This window comes from Ranitomeya imitator, chromosome 1 (assembly GCF_032444005.1).
Source record: "Ranitomeya imitator isolate aRanImi1 chromosome 1, aRanImi1.pri, whole genome shotgun sequence".
Lineage (NCBI taxonomy): Eukaryota > Metazoa > Chordata > Amphibia > Anura > Dendrobatidae > Ranitomeya > Ranitomeya imitator.
Window position 1 is genome coordinate 293,162,963 of NC_091282.1, and position 20,811 is coordinate 293,183,773.

At 46.4% G+C, this 20,811-nt stretch overlaps 2 protein-coding genes across 2 annotated transcripts in view; one reads left to right on the forward strand and one right to left on the reverse strand.

Annotated features, from left to right (window-relative positions):
- The window catches only part of CDC45 (cell division cycle 45), a 94,501-nt gene extending 85,066 nt beyond the window's left edge, over window positions 1-9,435 (reverse strand). Inside the window, exon 1 of the mRNA XM_069756502.1 lies at window positions 9,311-9,435. Within this exon, the coding sequence (XP_069612603.1) occupies window positions 9,311-9,361 (51 nt within the window). The 5' untranslated portion in view covers window positions 9,362-9,435. The remainder of the gene's footprint in view (window positions 1-9,310) is intronic.
- A 38-nt stretch (window positions 9,436-9,473) lies between these two features.
- The window catches only part of UFD1 (ubiquitin recognition factor in ER associated degradation 1), a 41,234-nt gene continuing 29,896 nt past the window's right edge, over window positions 9,474-20,811 (forward strand). Inside the window, exon 1 of the mRNA XM_069756513.1 lies at window positions 9,474-9,717. Coding sequence (XP_069612614.1) covers window positions 9,715-9,717 — 3 coding nt within the window. The 5' untranslated portion in view covers window positions 9,474-9,714. The remainder of the gene's footprint in view (window positions 9,718-20,811) is intronic.

Sequence of the window (20,811 nt, forward strand, 5' to 3'; positions counted from 1 at the left end):
GAAGAGTGCAATGATAGAGGTGGGGGATTGGGATGGGAGTAAGGGGAACTTGTAGTGGACTTACGAACAGGGGGAGGACGTTAGATATGGATGTAAAATGAATTGGGTGGTGGAGGGTGCCAAGCCCCTGATAGTGTCCTCCTCCATCTCACAATTCATTGTGATGCTATCAGGGACTTAAAATTTATTGAGGAGTGGGAGAGGTGGTGATAAGGTGACCAAACCGCTGCATGACCAGCTACCCTCGCCTACTGTATTCTCACCCATCCATTGTAGATTGTGAGCCTTCGCGGGCAGGGTCCTCTCTCCTCCTGTACCAGTTATGACTTGTTTTGCTTAAGATTATTGTACTTGTTTTTATTATGTATACCCCTCCTTACACGTAAAGCGCCATGGAATAAATAGCGCTATAACAATAAATAATAATAATAAGGTGCATGGGACCATTAATAATGAACTGAAAGGTGGAAGAAGACGCTGTCAGGGACTTGTAATGAATTGGGAGGTGGCGGAGGATACTCAGTACCTGATAATGTATTCTCCCACTCCCAAATTTATTATGATGCTATCAAGGACTTACTGAATGGAGGAATACAGGACAGGTACTAAGGCTATGTGCACACACTCCGCATTTGTAGGAGAAAATTCTGCTGCATATCCTAATGTGTTCGCAGGAAAAACGATGAGTAATCCACATTTATTTTATGCAACGTTTTGCCATGTTTTTATTGCGTATTTCCCCGCCACTCATTGTTATGGGTGAAATACGCTTCAAGAACTTACATTATGCAGGTTTTAATCTGCAAGGAAAAAATAAGCAGGGTGTTCATGAGACTTCAGGGATCTCATTCACTTTTTCTGTACTGTAAAACCTTGCATATTTCCCATGTGCACATAGCCTTACAGTTTATTGGGAGAGTCGCTGAACAGACACTGAATAGTTTATATTATTGGGAGTCAGATTATAGTTAATGGGGGACACAGTGCTGCTTATCACTTTCTATTTTTAATGGTGCGTGGCTAATAGTATATTAATCGTGGGGTACATATCTGTATTCAGGAGACACATGTACAGTATGTATACAATGTATGTGACCTTAGGCTAAGTTCACACTGCGTTCAGTGACTACGTTAAAGGGACGTTACCCCGCAGCATAACGCAGTGTAACGTAGTCCGTTAACGCCGCCACTGAATGCAATGTCGGACGCATCGCTAGCGCACGCCCACAATGGGCATGCGCTAGGGATGTGTCGTCATTTGAGTGACGGACTCGAGACGCGGGCTGCAGCGTTTCCGGGTCCGTCACTGCTAGCGCAGATGGAGCTAGATGGAGCTAGCAGATGCTCCATCTGCGCTAGCAGCAGCCCGTTAGCGTATGTGCTGAACGGGCTGCTGCTAACGCAATGTGAACGTAGGGTACCGTCACACTATACGATTTACCAACGATCACGACCATCGATACGACCTGGCCGTGATCGTTGGTAAGTCGTTGTGTGGTCGCTGGAGAGCCGTCACACAGACAGCTCTCCAGCGACCAACGATGCTGAAGTCCCCGGGTAACCAGGGTAAACATCGGGTTACTAAGCGCAGGGCCGCGCTTAGTAACCCGATGTTTACCCTGGTTACCAGCGTAAAAAAAAGTACATACTTACCTTCCGGTGTCTGTCCCTTGCCGTCTGCTTCGCTTCCCGCACTGACTGACTGCCGGCCGGCTGTAACGTGAAAGCACAGCACAGCGCGCTGTGCTCTGCTTTCACTTTACAGCCGGCAGTCAGTCAGTGCGGGAAGCAGACGGCAAGGGACCTGACGGACACCGGAATGTAAGTATGTACTGTTTGTTTTTTTTTACATTTACGATGGTAACCAGGATAAACATCGGGTTACTAAGCGCGGCCTGCGCTTAGTAACCCGATGTTTACCCTGGTTACAAGCGAACGCATCGCTGTCGGGAGATCCAGCGACGAAAGAATGTTCCAAACGATCTGCTACGACGTACGATTCTCAGCAGGGTCCCTGATCGCTGCTGCGTGTCAGACACAGCGATATCGTATGGATATCACTGGAACGTCACGAATCGTACTGTCGTAGCGATCAAAATGGCACTGTGTGACGGTACCCTTAGCCTTATTCATTTCAGGGCTCTGAAGATCATCGTGACAAGACGAGTCATAGCTGGGAGATGTCGACATGAAGGTCTGATCACATAGAGAACAAACAGGGAAAGCGGCTCTTATCAGACGAGAGGTCAGCGGTAACTGCCTGGATGTAAATATTATTCTGTATCTGCACTGTGTGACGTGGAGTGATAAGGTCACCTGTAAAATCCCTTATTCTACATTCTCACATTTGTGTGAAACGTCCGTGTGTTGCCAGATTTTTTTTTACTGAACAGCACCCAGACTATACAGTTTTATAGGTCCACTCACACATACAGTACATGAAAGTCACGGATCTGAGCATGAGATCCGTGACGATCAGAGAATGCTCTGTTCCGATTTTGAGGATGAGAATAGGACATGATCAATGTGTCTGTAAAAGCGGGTAGCACACTGACACTGCACACGGATACAGGAATGTAGCCTTATGTATAGCGCAGTCCCTTAGTATATAGTGCAGTCTATTATATATAGCACAGTCCATTAGTATATAGTGTACTCACTTATGTATAGCACAGTCCCTTAGTATATAGTGAACTCACTTATGTATAACAATCCCTTAGCACATAGTGTACTCACTTATGTGTAGCATAGTCCTTTAGTATATAGTGTACTCACTTATGTATTCCAAGTCCCTTAGTATATAGTGCACTCAATTATAGATAGCACAGTCCCCTAGTATATAGTGTACTCACTTATTATAGATAGCACAGTCCCTTAGTATATAGTGCACTCATTTATTATATATTGCACAGTCCCTTAGTATACAGTGCACTCATTTTTTTATATATAGCACAGTCGCTTAGTATAGTGTACTCACTTAAGTATAACAGTCCCTTAGAATATAGTGTACTCACTTATGTATAATAGCACAGTCCTTTAATATATAGTGTACTCACGTATTAAATATAGCACAGTTCCTTTGTATATAGCGTACTCACTTATGTATAACACGTCCTTAGTTACATAGTTTGCTCTATTATGTATAACACCTCCCATATTACGTACCATTCTCTCTAGTTATATATGGTGCCGTCCATTATTATATAACATCTGCTGTTATGTACAGTGCTGTCTCTTACATAGTGTATTTTTGTTATTCACAGCACCCTCTTTTATTACAGTCCCCTCTCTTGTTAGATATAAAATGACTGCTGATGGAGCAGCGAGTGACCAGACAACCAGTCCATTAGCTCCTCCATTAATAAGAAGCTTTCCCATGCTCCATCAGCCGTCATTGCATTATATAACAAGACAGGATGGTATGTAATAAAGACAGGGCGCTATATTATTATTATTTATTATTATACATTTTTATAGCGCCATTTATTCCATGGCGCCTTACATGTGAATACGGGGCAAATATAGACAAATACATTAAACATGAGCAGATAACAAGGCACACGAGTACATAAGGAGGGAGGACCCTGCCCGCGAGGGCTCACAGTCTGCAGGGGGTGGGTGAGGATACACTAGGAGAGGGAAGAGCTGGCTGTGCGGCTGTTCAGTAGGTTGAGGATCACTGCAGGCTGTAGGCTTGTCGGAAGAGATGAGTCTTCAGGTTCTTTTTGAAGGTTTCTATGGTAGGCGCAAGTCTGATGTGTTGGGGTAGAGAGTTCCAGAGTATGGGGGAAGCACGGGAGAAGTCTTGGATGCGGTTATGGGAAGAAGAGATGAGAGGGGAGTAGAGAAGGAGGTCTTGGGAGGACCGGAGGTCGCGTGTAGGTAGGTACCGGGAGACCATGTCACAGATGTATGGAGGAGACAGGTTGTGGATGGCTTTGTATGTCAGTGTGAGGGTTTTGAACTGGAGTCTCTGGGCGATAGGAAGCCAGTGAAGGGCTTGACACAGGGGAGAGGCTGGGGAATAGCGGGGGGACAGGTGGATTAGTCGGGCAGCAGAGTGTAGGATGGATTGGAGTGGTGCCAGAGTGCTAGAGGGGAGTCCAGAGAGTAGGAGGTTGCAGTAGTCGAGGCGGGAGATGATAAGGGCATGCACTAGCGTTTTTGCAGTGTTGCGGTCAAGGAAAGCACGGATCCGGGAAATATTTTTGAGTTTGAGACGACAGGAGGAGGCAAGGGCTTGGATATGTGGCTTGAAAGAGAGGGCAGAGTCGAGGATCACCCCGAGGCACCGGGCGTGTGGGACTGGGGATAGTGAGCAGCCATTGACATTGATGGATAGGTCTGGTGGAGGGGTAGAGTGAGATGGGGGAAAGATGATGAATTCTGTTTTGTCCATGTTCAGTTGTAGAAAGCGAGCAGAAAAGAAGGCTGAAATGGCAGACAGACAGTGCGGGATTTTGGTAAGCAAGGAGGAGAGGTCAGGTCCGGAGAGGTAGATCTGCGTGTCGTCAGCGTAGAGATGGTACTGCATACCGTGGGATTCTATGAGCTGTCCCAGGCCAAAAGTGTAGATGGAGAAGAGTAGGGGTCCTAGAACAGAGCCTTGAGGAACACCGACTGACAAGGGGCGAAGTGAGGAGGTGGTGTGGGGGAGGGAGACACTGAATGTTCGGTCTGTCAGATATGACGAGATCCAGGAAAGGGCCAAGTCTGTGATGCCAAGGGATGAGAGGATTTGTAGCAAAAGGGAGTGGTCTACAGTGTCAAAGGCAGAAGACAAGTCCAGGAGAAGGAGGACAGAGTAGTGTCGCTTGCTCCTGGCAGTTAGTAGGTCATTGGTGACTTTAGTTAGGGCAGTTTCAGTTGAGTGATGGGAACGGAAGCCTGATTGTAACCGATCAAAGAGGGAGCAGGAGGAGAAGTGGGAGGACAGTTCAAGATGGACGTGTTGCTCCAGCAATTTGGAGGCATAAGGGAGAAGAGATATCGGGCGATAGCTAGACACAGAGGATGGGTCGAGGGAGGGCTTTTTGAGGATGGGTGTGATCTTGGCATGCTTGAAGGATGAGGGAAAGACACCTGTTGTGAGTGAGAGGTTGAAGAGGTGCGTTAGGGTTGGGATGAAGACCGTGGAAAGGTTAGGGATGAGGTGGGATGGGAGCGGGTCAAGCGTGCAGGTGGTGAGGTGTGATCTTGACAGGAGGGTGGAGAGCTGATCTTCTGTCATGGTGGAGAAGCTGGTTTTGGAGGAGCAGGGTTGAGCAGCTAAGAGGGGCAGTGGGCGCTGTGGGCCAAAGCTTTCTCTGATCGTATCGATCTTCTGTTTAAAGAAAGAGGCGAAGTCATCAGCAGAAATGAGGGGGGAAGGAGGAGGTGCGGGGGGACGGAGTAGAGAATTGAAAGTGTTGAAAAGCTGTTTAGGGTTGTGGGACAGGGAGGATATGAGGGATGAGAAGTAAGTTTGTTTTGCGGCAGTGAGCGCAGACTTGAAGCTGGCGAGGGACTGCTTGTATGCAGTGAAGTGGTCGGCAGAGTGGGATCGCTTCCATCTCCGCTCAGCAATCCTGGAAGCCCGTCTCAATTCTTTGGTCAGGCTGGTCAGCCAGGGCTGCCTGTTAATTGTACGAGTTTTACTATGCATGAGTGGGGCGGCCGAATCGAGTGTTGTTGTTATTGTGGTGTTATAAAAAGTGGCAGCAGCATCTGTGTCATGAAGGGAAGCTATGTCTGTGAGAGGGAGAAGGGACTCAGAGAGTGATTGTAAGTTGAGATGTTTGAGATTTCGGCGAGGGTGAGTGAGTTTGTGGAGTGGGGGTTGCACACTAGGAGAGGAGAGGGACGAGAATGTCAGTAGGTTGTGGTCAGACAGGGGGAGGGGTGTGTTAGTGAGGTTAGTAAGGGAGCAGAGGCGGGTGAAGATGAGGTCCAGCGTGTGGCCATCTTTGTGAGTGGCCTCAGAGGACCATTGAGTGAGGCCAAAGGAGGCAGTCAGTGATAAAAGTTTAGAGGTAGCTGAGGTGAAAGTGTCAATGGGGACATTGAAATCACCCATGATGATAGTGGGGATGTCAACAGAGAGGAAATGAAGTAGCCAGGTGGTGAAGTGGTCGAGAAAGGTGGAGATGGCTAGTTCTGGGGGGCGGTAGATGACAGCCAGCTGGAGGTTGGAGGGGGTATAGATGCGGACAGAGTGCACCTCAAACGAGGGAAGAGTAGCGGAGGGTGGTAGCGGGATTGGAGTAAAGGAGCAGGTGTCGGACAGGAGCAAGCCAACTCCTCCACCGCGTTTGTTGCTGGGGCGAGGGGTGTGAGAGAGGTGGAATCCGCCATAGGAGAGCGCAGCTGGAGAGGCCGAGTCAGAGGGGGTGAGCCAGGTTTCAGTGAGGCCGAGGAAGGAGAGTTTGTTGGTGATGAAGAGGTCATGGATAAATGGCAGTTTGTTGCAGATGGAGCGTGCGTTCCATAGTGCTCCAAGTAGGGGGAGCGGGGGAGTGGGGGCTGGATGAATGGGTATGAGGTTGTCGTGGTTGGGAAAACGTGCGGAGGATCGTGGCAGGGGGTTAGAAACGAGTGTGGGGATGAATTGGGGAGGGCCGGGATTTGGGGATATGTCACCAGCAATGAGGAGTAACAGACAGATCATTAGAAGGTGGGAGCAGGATAGGACATGATGTGGCCGTGTGTGTCTGGATAAAAAGGATTGTATGTGGAGGAACAGTTCTGAGGGGAAGGTGAGATGGCTGGGGAGTATGGAGGAAGAAATGACTAGTTCCTTACTAGGTGGAGTGATTGCAGGAGATTGTAAGAAGGAAAGTAGTATGGGGGTGAAAGAGAAAAGAAACCGAAACATTGTAGTGGTTAGTAGTCTGTTACCTTCCAGTCAATTCCAGTCCAATTCAGTCTAATTCAGAATCATAATTAAAAAGATGGAAGTTAAAAGATGATTTTCAGCAGACTGAGTCTATAGCAGACTCCTGCATGTGAATATATCCCCAGTTAAGGGCAATCAGGTGTGAATGAGGGGGTGGCTGGGTATGGGAGACCAGATGTAGAGAGTTAAGCAAAGGTCATAAAGTGAGGGAGGGGTAAGACTGACCACTCAAAGAGATGCCAGGATCACACAATGAGATACATCAAAACAGGTCATGGAAACAAGCTCATAGGTGAGAAAGCATACTGAAAGGATTATATGTGCTGCACCAAGACACTCAGATCCAGGGGAAGCATAGAAAAGCCAGTGCAATATACAGAGACATTCAGAAGCCAGGGAGAGCTGGGTAAAGTCAGTGCATACCATGGAAAATCAATGCAGTATACAGAGATATTCTGGAGCCAGGGAGAGCTGGGTAAAGTCAGTGCATACCATGGAAAATCAATGCAGTATACAGAGATATTCTGGAGCCAGGGAGAGCTGGGTAAAGTCAGTGCATACCATGGAAAATCAATGCAGTATACAGAGATATTCTGGAGCCAGGGAGAGCTGGGTAAAGTCAGTGCATACCATGGAAAATCAATGCAGTATACAGAGATATTCTGGAGCCAGGGAGAGCTGGGTAAAGTCAGTGCATACCATGGAAAATCAAGACTATATAATCCGATATGGTATGGTGCTGTACATAAGAGAGGGCACTGTATAAGAGAGGGCACTGTATAAGAGACGACAATATACATAACAAAGGAGACTATGTATAATATATATATATATATATATATATATATAATTATTATCTACTATATAATTGTCTAAGGGTCACTTCCGTCTTTCTGTCACGGATATTCATTGGTAGTGGCCTCTGTCTGTCATGGAATCCAAGTCGCCGATTGGTCGTGGCAAAACGCCCACGACCAATCAGCGACGTGCGCAGTCCGACGGCAACATGGCCGCTCCATACTCCCCTCCAGTCAGCGCTCACACAGGGTTAATGGCAGCGCTAATGGACCGCGTTATGCCACGGTGTAATGCACTCCATTAACGCTGCTATCATCCCTATGTGACCAACTTTTTTGCTATTAATGCTGCCTATGCAGCCTCAATAGTAAAAAGATCTAATGTTAAAAATAATTAAAAAAAATTAAAAATCATCATATACTCACATTCCGGCGCCTTTCCAGCTCCTCGCGACGCTCCGGTAACCGCTCCATGCAAGCGGCAGGTTCCGGTGGCAAGGATGGTATGCGACAAGGACCTGCCATGACGTCATGGTCATGTGACCGCAACGTCATCACAGGTCCTGTGCCCATGCCAACCCTGGGACCGGAAGCTGCCACCTGCACCGCACACAGGGCCAGGACTTCAACAGAGGGTGAGTATATGTTTATTTTTTTCTTTTAAGTCTATATACTACATGGCTCTGTGCTGTATACTTCGTTGCTGGGCAATATACTACGCGCGCTGGGCAATATACTACGCGCGCTGGGCAATATACTATGTGGCTGGGCAATATACTACACGCGCTGGGCAATATACTACGTGACTGGGCAACATACTACGTGGTTGGGCAATATACTACGTGCCTGGGCAATATACTACGCGCGCTGGGCAATATACTACGTGACTGGGCAACATACTACGTGGTTGGGCTATATACTACGTGCCTGGGCAATATACTACACGCGCTGGGCAATATACTACGTGACTGGGCAACATACTACGTGGTTGGGCTATATACTACGTGACTGGGCAATATACTACGTGGCTGGGCAATATACCACGTGGCTGGGCAATATACTACGTGACTGGGCAATATACTACGTGACTGGGCAATATACCACGTGGTTGGGCAATATACTACGTGGTTGGGCAATATACTACGTGCCTGGGCAATATACTACGTGGACATGCATATTCTAGAATACCCGATGTGTTAGAATCGGGCCACCATCCAGTATATATATATATATATATATATATATATATATATATCTTTGTTGCCATAAAAGCAGGGGGGCCCTGACACATTAGTTGCACAGGTGCCCCAAGCTCTCAGTGCCCGCCCCTGGATAATACACTATCACGCTGGTGTTTTATGTCATTAAGATTTTTTTTTTGGCAACCCCCCCCCCTTAATAATTTAAAGGGGGTGTCCAGTCATAATCATCAATATCTCCTAGGGTAAATCACATAGAGTAGGGTTGTCAGGGACAGCTCACCTGTGCGGGGGTACAGCACTGGTGACGTCACTGCTGACACAACAATATAGTGTGTCATTATAAAGATGTAATCGAGTGTCGAGAATCGAATGTGACAAACAGGAGCACCGGTAGCGCGTCACAGCCTGCGGCGGGAGCTGGTGGCAGCGCGGCTCACCTGGTTTATTATGACGTCGTAGAACTCCTTGCGGAGATCACTGACAAACATCTCTGCGGCTGGCGGGTGTCCTCGAAACTGGCGCTAAAACCCGAGTTTTGCCACTGGCCAATCACAGGGCGCGCTTCTCCCCTGACGCGACCAGTGACAACACAATAACCCCCTGTGCCTCCAGCCACTCAGCGGGATCAGCAGCCAATAGGTATAGAGCACTTCCGCCCCCGGTGCAGTGCTTGATGGTTATTGTAGTTTCTCAGCCCTGTACACATCAATGCTGCTTCTGCGCTTTGCTGTGTATTGACTAGACTGAGTAGACTCCAATAGGGACACTTCCGGGAAGGAAGAGTGACTCAGGCAGGCTGTACAAAAGGTTCTGAGCTGCTCAGGTGAAAGCAGGCGACAATATGGTAAGAAGCGCGACTTGTGTGGGTGTCAGGAGGAGAGCTCCCCATATATAAATGATGGGCAAGTAGTGCCTGGCTGCTGTCCGGTGCCTAGATGCTGCCCTGTGCCTAGGTGCTTGGCTGCTGACCGGTGCTTGGCTACTGCCCTGTGCCTAAGTGCTGCCCTATGCCTAGGTGCCTGGCTGCTGCCCTGTGCCTGGCTGCTGTCCGGTGCCTAGGTGCTGCCCTGTGCCTAGGTGCCTGGCTGCTGCCCTGTGCCTGGCTGCTGTCCGGTGCCTAGGTGCTGCCCTGTGCCTAGGTGACTGGCTGCTGTCCGGTGCCTAGATGCTGCCCTGTGCCTAGGTGCTTGGATGCTGCCCTGTGCCTGGCTGCTGTCCGGTGCCTAGATGCTGCCCTGTGCCTAGGTGACTGGCTGCTGTCCGGTGCTTGGCTGCTGACCGGTGCTTGGCTACTGCCCTGTGCCTAGGTGCTGCCCTATGCCTAGGTGCTTGGCTGCTGCCTTGTGCCTAGGTGCTTGGCTACTGCCCTGTGCCTAGGTGCTGCCCTATGCCTAGGTGCCTAGATGCTGCCCTGTGCCTAGGTGCTTGGCTGCTGACCGGTGCTTGGCTACTGCCCTGTGCCTAGGTGCTGCACTATGCCTAGGTGCCTGGCTGCTGCCTTGTGCCTAGGTGCTTGGATGCTGCCCGTTGCCTGGCTGCTGCCCGTTGCCTGGGTGCTGCCCAGTGCCTAGGTGCTGCCCTATGCCTAGGTGCCTGGCTGCTGCCCGGTGCTTGGCTACTGCCCGGTGCCTAGGTGCTGCCCTAGCCTAGGTGCCTGGCTGCTGCCCTGTGCCTAGGTGCTGCCCGATGTCTGGCTGCTGTCCGGTGCCTGGCTTCGGCCTGGTGCTTGGCTACTGCCCGGTGTCTAGGTGCTGCCCTGTGCCTAGGTGCCTGGCTGCTGCCCGGTGCCTGGCTGCTGCCCGGCGCTTATGTTCTTGGCTGCTGCCCTGTGTCTAGGTGCTGTCTGGTGCCTAGGTGCTGCCCTATAATAATAATAATCTTTATTTTTATATAGCGCTAACATATTCCGCAGCGCTTTACAGTTTGCACACATTATCATCGCTGTCCCCGTTGGGGCTCACAATCTAAATTCCCTATCAGTATGCCTAGGTGCCTGGCTGCTGCCCGGTGCCTAGGTGCCTGGCTGCTGCCCTGTGCCTAGGTGCTGCCCTGTGCCTAGGTGCTGCCCTATGCCTAGGTGCCTGGCTGCTGCCTGGTGCTTGGCTGCTGCCCTGTGACTAGGTGCACAGCTAACAATGCCACTTTGTATTTCTCCTGAGTGTTATGTGAGTTGTCCACCATCTTAATTATGGGTTTCATAACGTTTACTGACCACTTTCAGTAATGTGGTTGGCAAGTGTTGTGGTGACAGTAATCGTCACCCAACCCCAGATGGGTGTAGCACTACTGCCTTAATAGTGGCATGCATCAAATTAAGGGGTATCCATACAGAAGCCCATTCCATTGTTAAGTCTCTTACAAGTCAAAAATATGTCCAGAAACACTGTGGATGGTGCTGTGGAGAAGCAGGTCCAAGTCATCTATTCAATTACACTGGCACAGATGGGAACATCCAAGTACCGTTATTGGCTCCTTCAGTCAGTGCCATGTACTTTGTAAGTATAGATGGCCTGGGTCCCATTATGGGCCGCTGGTCCATTCAATCTCTCCCAGCAGTAGTCTTGCGACTGGAAAGAGTGGGGGCTTGGATCTCACTGGTTGGATCCCCCAATCTGACGTTTATTACTTGATGCAATTGGAAGCAAAGAGATCCCATTGATTATTATTATTTTTATTAAGTTCATTAGGTCAGTTTTTCAAACCGAAGAAAAAGTTATACATGAAGCGCTTTTCTTTCCATTCTAAAAAGCTAACATAAAAGAATCCAATCATATCCCATAATAATCAATGGGGCCGCTCTGCTGATGTTTGTGTCAGTTATACAATGCACCTGTTTTTTACATGAATTTCTCTTGTCATGTTCTTAAAACTAAAGCAGATAAACGGAATGTTACAACATAGCTGAACCATGTAATTAAAAAAAAAAAAAAAGCAACAACAAAGCTGTCCCATAACAAGCACAAACATCAGGTGTATGTTTGAGGAGGGATGTAACACTAAAAATAAAGAATGTTCTATATTCACCTCTAGATCAAAGCTTCTCTCTCTAATGGATCTATCTTTAACAGATCAAATTGGAAGCATACAGGATCCTATTTAGTTCAAATCCAAAAGGATTTTGTGTCAAATACTTTTTAGGAGGCTGTTCAGTTTCTTATTTGGAGCTGAAGTTGGTTTCTTATTTGTCAATTTCTTATTCGGCAATTTTTTCTTTTCTGTTTTTATTAGGTTTACCAACAAAAAATAATCATTACAATAATAATATACAATTCAGCGCAGTGCCCTGATGTGATTACACTTAAAGGGAATCTGTCACCCCCAAAATCGAAGATCAGCTAGGCCCACCGGCATCAGGGGCTTATCTACAGCATTCTGTAATGCTGTAGATAAGCCCCCGATGTATCCTGAAAGATGAGAACAAGAGGTTAGAGTATACTTACCCAGGGGCGGTCCCGATTCTGTTTGGGCCCGATGGGAGTTGCGGTCCGGTCCGGGGCCTCCCATCTTCATAGGATCACGTCCTCTTCTTGTATTCACGCTCCGGCACAGGCATACTTTGTCTACCCTGTTGAGGGCAGAGCAAAGTACTGCAGTGCGCAGGCGCCGGAGAGGTCAGAGAGGCCCGGCGCCTGCGCACTGCAGTACTTTGCTCTGCCCTCAACAGGGCAGATAAAGTACGCCTGCGCCGGAGCCGCAGCGTGGAGACAAGAAGAGGACGTCATCGTAAGAAGATGGGAGGCCCCGGACCGGACCGCGACGCCCATCGGATCGGACCGCCCACCCTAGGTGAGTAAAATCTAACCTCTTTTTCTCATCTTTCAGGATACATCGTGGGCTTATCTACAGCATTACAAAATGCTGTAGATAAGCCCCTGATGCTGGTGGGCTTAGCTCGCCTTCGATTTTGGGGGTGACAGGTTCCCGTTAAAAACAGCTTCAAAAATTATAAAACTGGCACAAAAATGGGCATCAAAGTGAGCACCGAAGGGCATTAAAGGATTGAATGACTTTGGGCCACTGATCTCACACTAAGAATACACAGATAGTGATACCCTGTATCAAACCCAGGTCCCTCCAGCCTGGCCCAAATGGGTTCTGGGCATCAGAACTGGCATCAAAGTGGGCAGTTAATTTTGGCCATTGGAATAAGTAACTGGTGTATTTAAGGGGCTAAATGACATCTATGTAGTCTTAGTATGAGATCAGTGACCCAAAGTCATTTGATCCCTTAAAAATATCAGTTACTTATTCAAATCTGTGAAAATGGGCTGTTTGACCACTATGATGTCAATTCTGATGCCCAGAACCCATTTGGCCAAGACTAGAGGGACCTGGGTTTGATGCAGGGCATTAATGACTGTGTATTCTTAGGCTATGTGCACACGTTGCGGATTTCCTGCGGATCCGCAGCGTTTTTTTCCGCGCAGAAACGCTGCAGATCCGCAAAGTGATTTACAGTACAATATAAATCAATAGAAAAAAAATGCTGTGCTAATGGTGTGGAAAATTCTGCATGGAAAACGCGGATCAAAAGAAGGAGCATGTCACTTCTTTTGTGCGGATCTGCAACGTTTCTGCACCCTTCCATTATAGAAATTCACAAGGGTAAAAACCGCATGAAAGCCACACAAAATCTGCATAAAAAACGCATCAAATCTGCACCTGCGTTTTCTGCCAGGAGATGCAGATTTTGTGTGAAAAATTCTGCACCCCAATCCGCAACGTGTGCCTAAGTGCGAGATCAGTGGCCCAAAATGAACCCTTTAAGAACATCAGTTACTTATTCAAACCTGTGAAAATGGGTTGTTTAACCACTTTGATGCCAATTGTGATGTCCAGAACACATTTGGGCCAGGCTGTAAGGACCTGGTTTTGATGCGGGGCATTAATGACTATGCAGTCATAGTGTGAGATCAGTGGCCCAAAGTAATTTAACCCCTTAAAAACATCAGTTTCTTATTCAAATCTGTGAAAATGGGTTGTTTGACCACTCTGATGCCAATTCTGATACCCAGAACCTATTTGGTCCAGGCTGGAAGGGCATGAGTTTGATACAGGGTATCACTATCTGTGTATTCTTAGTGTGAGATCAGTGGCCCAAAGTCATTAAACCCTTTAAAAACACCAGTTACTTATTCAAATCACCAAAATCGACTGTCTGCCCACTTATATGCCAGTTCTGATTCTCAGAACCCATTTGGGCCAGACTGGAGAGACCTGGTTTTGATGTGTGGTTCCTTGTTCTAATGTCTGCACTGTGATATCAGTGGTCCAAAGTCATTTAACCCATTTATTAACGCCCTTCGGTGCCCACTTTGTTGCCCATTTTTGTGCCAGTTTACTTTTTCAGGATTTAACCCCTTAACGACCGCTGATACGCCTTTTAACGGCGGCACTAAGGGTACTTAAACCACAGCGCCGGTAATTAACGGCGCTGTGGAAAAAGTGTATAGCGCCCCCAGAGTCGGATTTTTTCTGGGGTCTCGGTTGCCAGGGGTAGCCGAGACCCCAGAGAACATGATTCGGGTCGGTTTTTATGAACCCCCGGGTTGCGATCGCCGGTAAATAACCGTTTACCGGCGGCCGCAAAAAAATCCCCCAAAAACGCGATTTCCCATTTAATTTCTCTGTCCTCCGATGTGATCGCACATCAGAGGACAGAGAAATGGGATCCCCGATACTCACCGTCTGCCCCCGATGCTCCCCGTGGCTCTCGATGGGCGCCGCCATCTTTTTCCGGGAAACAAATGGCTGGCGCAGTGCGCCCGCCTGCCGGCACTTGGCAGATCTTTGGGGTCTCGGCTGCCGGGGGTAGCCGAGAACCCAAAGAACATGATCGGGGTCGGTTTTTACCGACCCCTGTTTTGAAATCCCTGGTAATTAACCGTTTACCGGCGACTGCAAAAAGAAAAAAAAAAGTGGCGTGTCATTCTCTGTCCTCTGATGTGATCGCACATCAGAGGACTGAGAAATAGGGGGATTCGGGACCCTGTCATACTTACCGGTGTCCCTGGTTCTCCTGCATCCACTCCTGGCCGCCGGCTTCTTCCTCTGGGAAGAAAATGGCGGGCGCGGGCGTAATGCGCCCGCCGTGATGTGCTGGCCGGCAGAGGAAGAATCTTCCTCTTGTTTTATTTTTGTCACTGAGATCCTATCACAGTGATCAAAATAAAAAGAAAATAGTAAATACCCCCCCCCCCCCCCTTTATCACCCCCTAAGTTAAGAAAGAATAATAAAATAAAAAAAAGTATGTATTTCTATTTTCCGGTTGCGGCTAAAGTTAGGGTTGGGGATAAAGTTAGGGTTAAGGTTGGGGCTAAAGTTAGGGTTGGTGGTAAAGTTAGGGTTGGGGCTAAAGTTAGGGTTAGAGTTGGGATTAGGCTTAGGGTTTGGATTAGGGTTGGTATTAGGGTTAAGGTTGGCATTAGGGTTATGTTTGGGATTAGGGTTAAGATTATGATTAGGGGTGTGTTGGGCTTAGGGATTTGATTAGGGTTGGGATAAGGGTTAGGGGTGTTTTGGCGTTAGGGTTGTGATTAGGGTTATGGTTAGGATTTGGGTTAGGGGGGTTTTAGGGTTATGGATTGGGTTGGGATTAGCGTTAGGGGTGTGTTGGTTACGGTTTGTGTTAGAAGTGGGGGGGTTTCCACTGTTTAGCTACATCAGGGAGTCTCCAAACGCGACAGCCAATTTTACGTTCAAAAAGTCAATTGGTGCTCCCTTCTGAGCTCTGCTGTGCACCCAAAATGTGGTTTACCCCCACATATGGGGTATCATCGTACTCAGGACTGATTGGACAACAACTTTTAGGGTCCAGTTTCTCCTGTTACCCTTGCGAAAATAAAAAAATAATTGGGGGCTAAAAAAATCATTTTTGTGGGGGAAAAAATGATTTTTTATTTTCATGGCTCTGCGTCAAACTTCTGTGAAGCACTTGGGCGTTCAAAATGCTCACCACACATCTAGATAAGTTCCTTGGGGGTCTAGTTTCCAAAATAGGGTCACTTGTGGGGAGTTTCTACTGTTTAGGCACATCAGGGGCTCTCCAAACGCGACATGGCGTCCGATCTCAATTTCAGCAAATTCTGCATTGAAAAAGTCAAACAGTGCTCCTTCTCTTCCAAGCCCTGCCGTGTGCCCAAACAGTGGTTTACCCCTACATATGGGGTATCGGCGTATTCAGGAGAAATTGCACAACAAATTTTGTGGTTCATTTTCTCTTTTTACACTTGTGAAAATAAAAAAAAATTGGTTCTGAAGTAAAATGTTTGCAAAAAAAAAAGTTAAATGTTCATTTTGTCCTTCCACATTGTTTCAGTTGCTTTGAAGCACGTCAAGGGTTAATAAACTTCTTGAATGTGGTTTTGAGCACCTTGAGGGGTGTAGTTTTTAGAATGGTGTCAAGTTTGGGTATTTTCTGTCATGTACACCCCTCAAAGTGACTTTAAATGTGATGTGGTCCCTAAAAAAAAATGGTTTTGTAAAAATGAGAAATCGCTGGTCAACTTTTTACCCTTATAACTCTCTAACAAAAAAAAAATGGTTTCCAAAATTGTGCTGATGTAAATTAGACATATGGGAAATGTTATTTATGAACTATTTTTCGTGACATATCTCTCTGATTTAAGGGCATAAAAATTCAAAGTTTGAAAATTGCAAAATTTAAAAAAATTTCGCCATATTTCCACTTTTTTCATAAATAATTGCAAGTAATATCGAAGAAATGTTACCACTAACATGAAGTACAATATGTCATGAAAAAGCATTCTCAGAATCAGCGGGATCCATTAAAGCGTTCCAGAGTTATAACCTCATAAAGTGACAGTGGTCAGAATTGTAAAAATTGGCCTGGTCATTAAGTACCAAATTGGCTCTGTCACTTAGGGGTTAAAAAAAGTCCTAACACCAGGCCACACAAATTAACAATCAATACTCCATTCAGAAAGTCCTCAATGCTCTTGTGATCCCTGATTGTTGTTTTTTTTTTTTTTGTTGACCAGCGGAAATACATAAATCTAACCACTGCAGCCAATCCCTGTAGTCTTTTGCTATATGCAGGGCTGTGTAGTCGGTAAGCAAAACCTCCGACTCCTCAATTTCCATGCCACCGACTCCGACTTCCTCATACATGGCTCATGCTTAAGTGATAAATTTACTGTACAGTAAAATGGTAAAATCAGGCTTTTAATCATTATTATGATATAATATTCAAGCCATTTAGATAGAGCAAAAAATATACCGTATATACTAGAGTATAAGCTGACCCCCCCCAATCTTGCCACAAAAAACTGGGAAAACTTAATGACTCGAGTATAAGCCTATGGTGGAAAATGCAGCAACTACCGGTAAATGTCAAAAGTAAAAATAGATACCAAAAGTTAGTAAAGTTAATTGAGACATCAGTAGGTTAAGTGTTTTTGAATATCCAAATTGAATCAGGAGCCCCATATAATGCTCCATAAAGTTTATGATGGCCTCATAAGATGCTCCATATTAAAATATGCCCCATATAATCCTGCATAAAGGTTAATAATGGCCCCGTAAGATGCTCCATAGACATATTTGCCCAATATAATGCTGCGCAAATGCTGATTATGGCCCCATAAGATGCTCCATAAAGATATTTGCCCAATATAGTGCTGCACAAACATTGATTATGGCCCCATACAGACACTTGCCCCATATAGTGCTGCACAAACGTTATGGCCCCATATTAGTGCTGCACAAACGTTATGGCCCCTTATGGTACTGCACAAACATTATGGCCCCATATAATGCTGCACAAACGTTATGGCCCCATATAGTGCTGCACAAACTTTATGGCCCCTTATAGTGCTGCACAAAAGTTATGGCCCCTTATAGTGCTGCACAAACGTTATGGCCCCATATAGTGCTGCACAAACGTTATGGCCCCATATAGTTCTGCACAAACGTTATGGCCCCATATAGTGCTGCACAAACGTTATGGCCCCATATAGTGCTGCACAAACGTTATGGCCCCATATAGTGCTGCACAAACGTTATGGCCCCATATAGTGCTGCACAAACGTTATGGCCCCATATAGTGCTGCACAAACGTTATGGCCCCATATAGTGCTGCACAAACGTTATGGCCCCATATAGTGCTGCACAAACGTTATGGCCCCATATAGTGCTGCACAAACGTTATGGCCCCATATAGTGCTGCACAAACGTTATGGCCCCATATAGTGCTGCACAAACGTTATGGCCCCTAACAGTGCTGCACAAACGTTATGGCCCCATAGATGCTCCATACAGACACTTGCCCCATTTGCTGTGATAAAAGAAAAAGATCACATGCTCACCTCTCCGTCGCTCAGGCACCCGGCGATTTCAATATTCATGTGCTGATCGTTCCGGCGCGACTCCATCTTCAGCACTGACGTTCAGGCTGAGGGCGCGCACTAACTATGTCACCGCGCTCTCTGACCTGAGCGCCACTGCTGAAGATGGAGCGGCGCCGGAACGAGGAGCAGGTGAATATCGCGCAGCGCTCCCCTCCCCGTTATACTTACCTGCTCCTGGCGCTGTGCAGTCCCTGCTTCCCCGACGCTGCAGCTTTTTCCTGTAGTGAGCGGTCACCGTTACTGCTCATTACAGTAATGAATATGCGACTCCACCTCTATGGGAGGTGGAGCCACATATTCATTACTTTAATGAGCGGTACCATGTGACCGCTCAGTACAGGAGGAAGCTGCCGGCGCCAGGAAGCCAGGGACCTGCAGGGACCGCACCAGGAGTAGGTAAGTATAATTAGACAGCCCCCGCTCCCCCTCACCTGCCGATCCCTGGGTATGACTCGAGTATAAGCCGAGAGGGGGACTTTTAGCCCAAAAAAATGGGCTGAAAATCTCGGCTTATACTCGAATATATACGGTATTTATTGGAATACAACTTTAGAACAAAAAACCTTTTTAATATTTACAATTTATTATACACTCTGCTGTAAGAGGGGGAAAAAAAAGTTTTCAACAAAAACGTACTGAATAACATTTGTGCAGTCTTTGAATTTGTTCTGAGAAATAGTATCGCCTCCGTCAGATCCTCTTTCATAGATGACCTCAAATCTGACCTAATTATTTTAAGGCTAGAGAACAACCTCTCTACACTAACCTGGGTTAATGGCAAAGCAGTAACTACATGGGCAACGTCTCTAACAATTTCAGGGTATAAAGGAATTGCCTCGTGCTCTGTCAGTTTTGATGAATGCTTGAACTCTTCTACTTCTTTGAGAGCAAGTGAAAAATTTTGCTGAAATATGGTCAATCTGTTTTCTATGGGAATGGAATCTTTTTCCCTGTCGCAACGCTTTGCCTGCTCCATGTCGTCCAAATACTTTTCGAAATCAAACTCCTCATCTGATGAGGATGAAGAAATGGCGGCGGCAGCACTGGCAGAACCTGAGTCCTCTTGCTCTTGGCCATCCTATAGCCCACTCATCCTAACTGCTACCTCAATCAGAGCTTCTTTTCCTTTAGTAAGCTATTGATCATCCAGCAATATACGATGACTCTGGTCCACATAAACAGCTGCCAGAAGAATTTTATTTTCTAATAGCAGTGTCGCTCTCCATTTCATTGAAGCAGCAATGCCAACTGCGATTAAACCTCCTCTTTGGAACAGGCAAAACAACAAGTTCTTCCACTCCTTTATAAAAAATGCCAGGAGTTAAATTGTCTTGTAACTTTTTAGTCACTGTAAATGGGTGATGAAGCATTCCTTCAATTCAGCCACCTGTGTCCATTGACCTTCATGTAGTGTTAGCTGAGGGTTGGCCATATCTACAAAGAATGGTTTCAGCTCAAGCAATCGCTCAATCATTAAATAGGTGCTGCCCCACCGAGTGGCTTGAACCACAATTGCCCCTTTTCCAGCATGTCACTTCAAGATGGAATCAATTTTAGGGGTTCTGGCAGCAATAGCCAATTTCCTCACTTTGCTAATCAGAGTTCCAGCACATCCCTCTTGCAGACTATCTCTTATTGCAAGCTGCAGTGTGTGGACAACACAGTGCATGTGCTGAATAGGAAAGAGGTGTGAAGCAGCTTCAACAATATCATCTAATTGTAAAGAATAATTTTGTAGTTCTTCTGTAGTAATATCTGTTTGTTTCTCCGTTATGGGAACAGGACTGTGGCCTTCCATCTCCAACATACTGAATGTGAATGTTCTTCATTATTATCATTCCTCAGTTTAATTGTAGTTATCATGTTTGAAGCATTATCAGTTACAATAGCAAGAACCTGTTCTGCAAGATTATGAACTCAAAAAAGAACTTTTTCCACTAAGGTCTGGAGAAACTGGCTGCTGTGATGAGCTTTAGTATCGTTTACTGTCATCGTCATAGTAACAATTTTTTTATTGTCACAAACATATCAAACGTTGATTGCAAAATAGTTCACTCTGTGACATGTGCAGGCATCCATTTTAAGAAACACAAAGCATCTCTTGAGAGTTGTTTTTTTTAAGATCTTTCTTTTGGTTAAAGCCTTCTTCAATCACAAATTTTCTAATACTTTCTCTTTCCAGAGAAACACCAAGTTTGCGGGCCATTTCTCCATTAAGAGCTGTAAAAGCTGGTCGTGCAAACAATGATAATGGTACACTGTCCTTCACAACAAGCTCGATGAGCTGTCTTTTAAACACGTCTGCTGTCCTTGTTACAATAACTTTCTCACTTACAAAATATCTTGTAACTGATGTTGGAGAAGCCCTTTCTTTCTCCTTTGCCTGGCGGGAAGTGCTGGTGTCTGATTTCTTGGTGCTGCTGTGATCTTTTTCAATCACAGCTTTGTAAACTTCTGGGTGGCAGTGTTGTAAATGTCTTTTTAGATTGGAAGCTCTTGAAGGATAATTTTTATCACTGCCTGAGTATGCACTGATTTTGATATCACAGTATTTGTATTCATCTGGGTC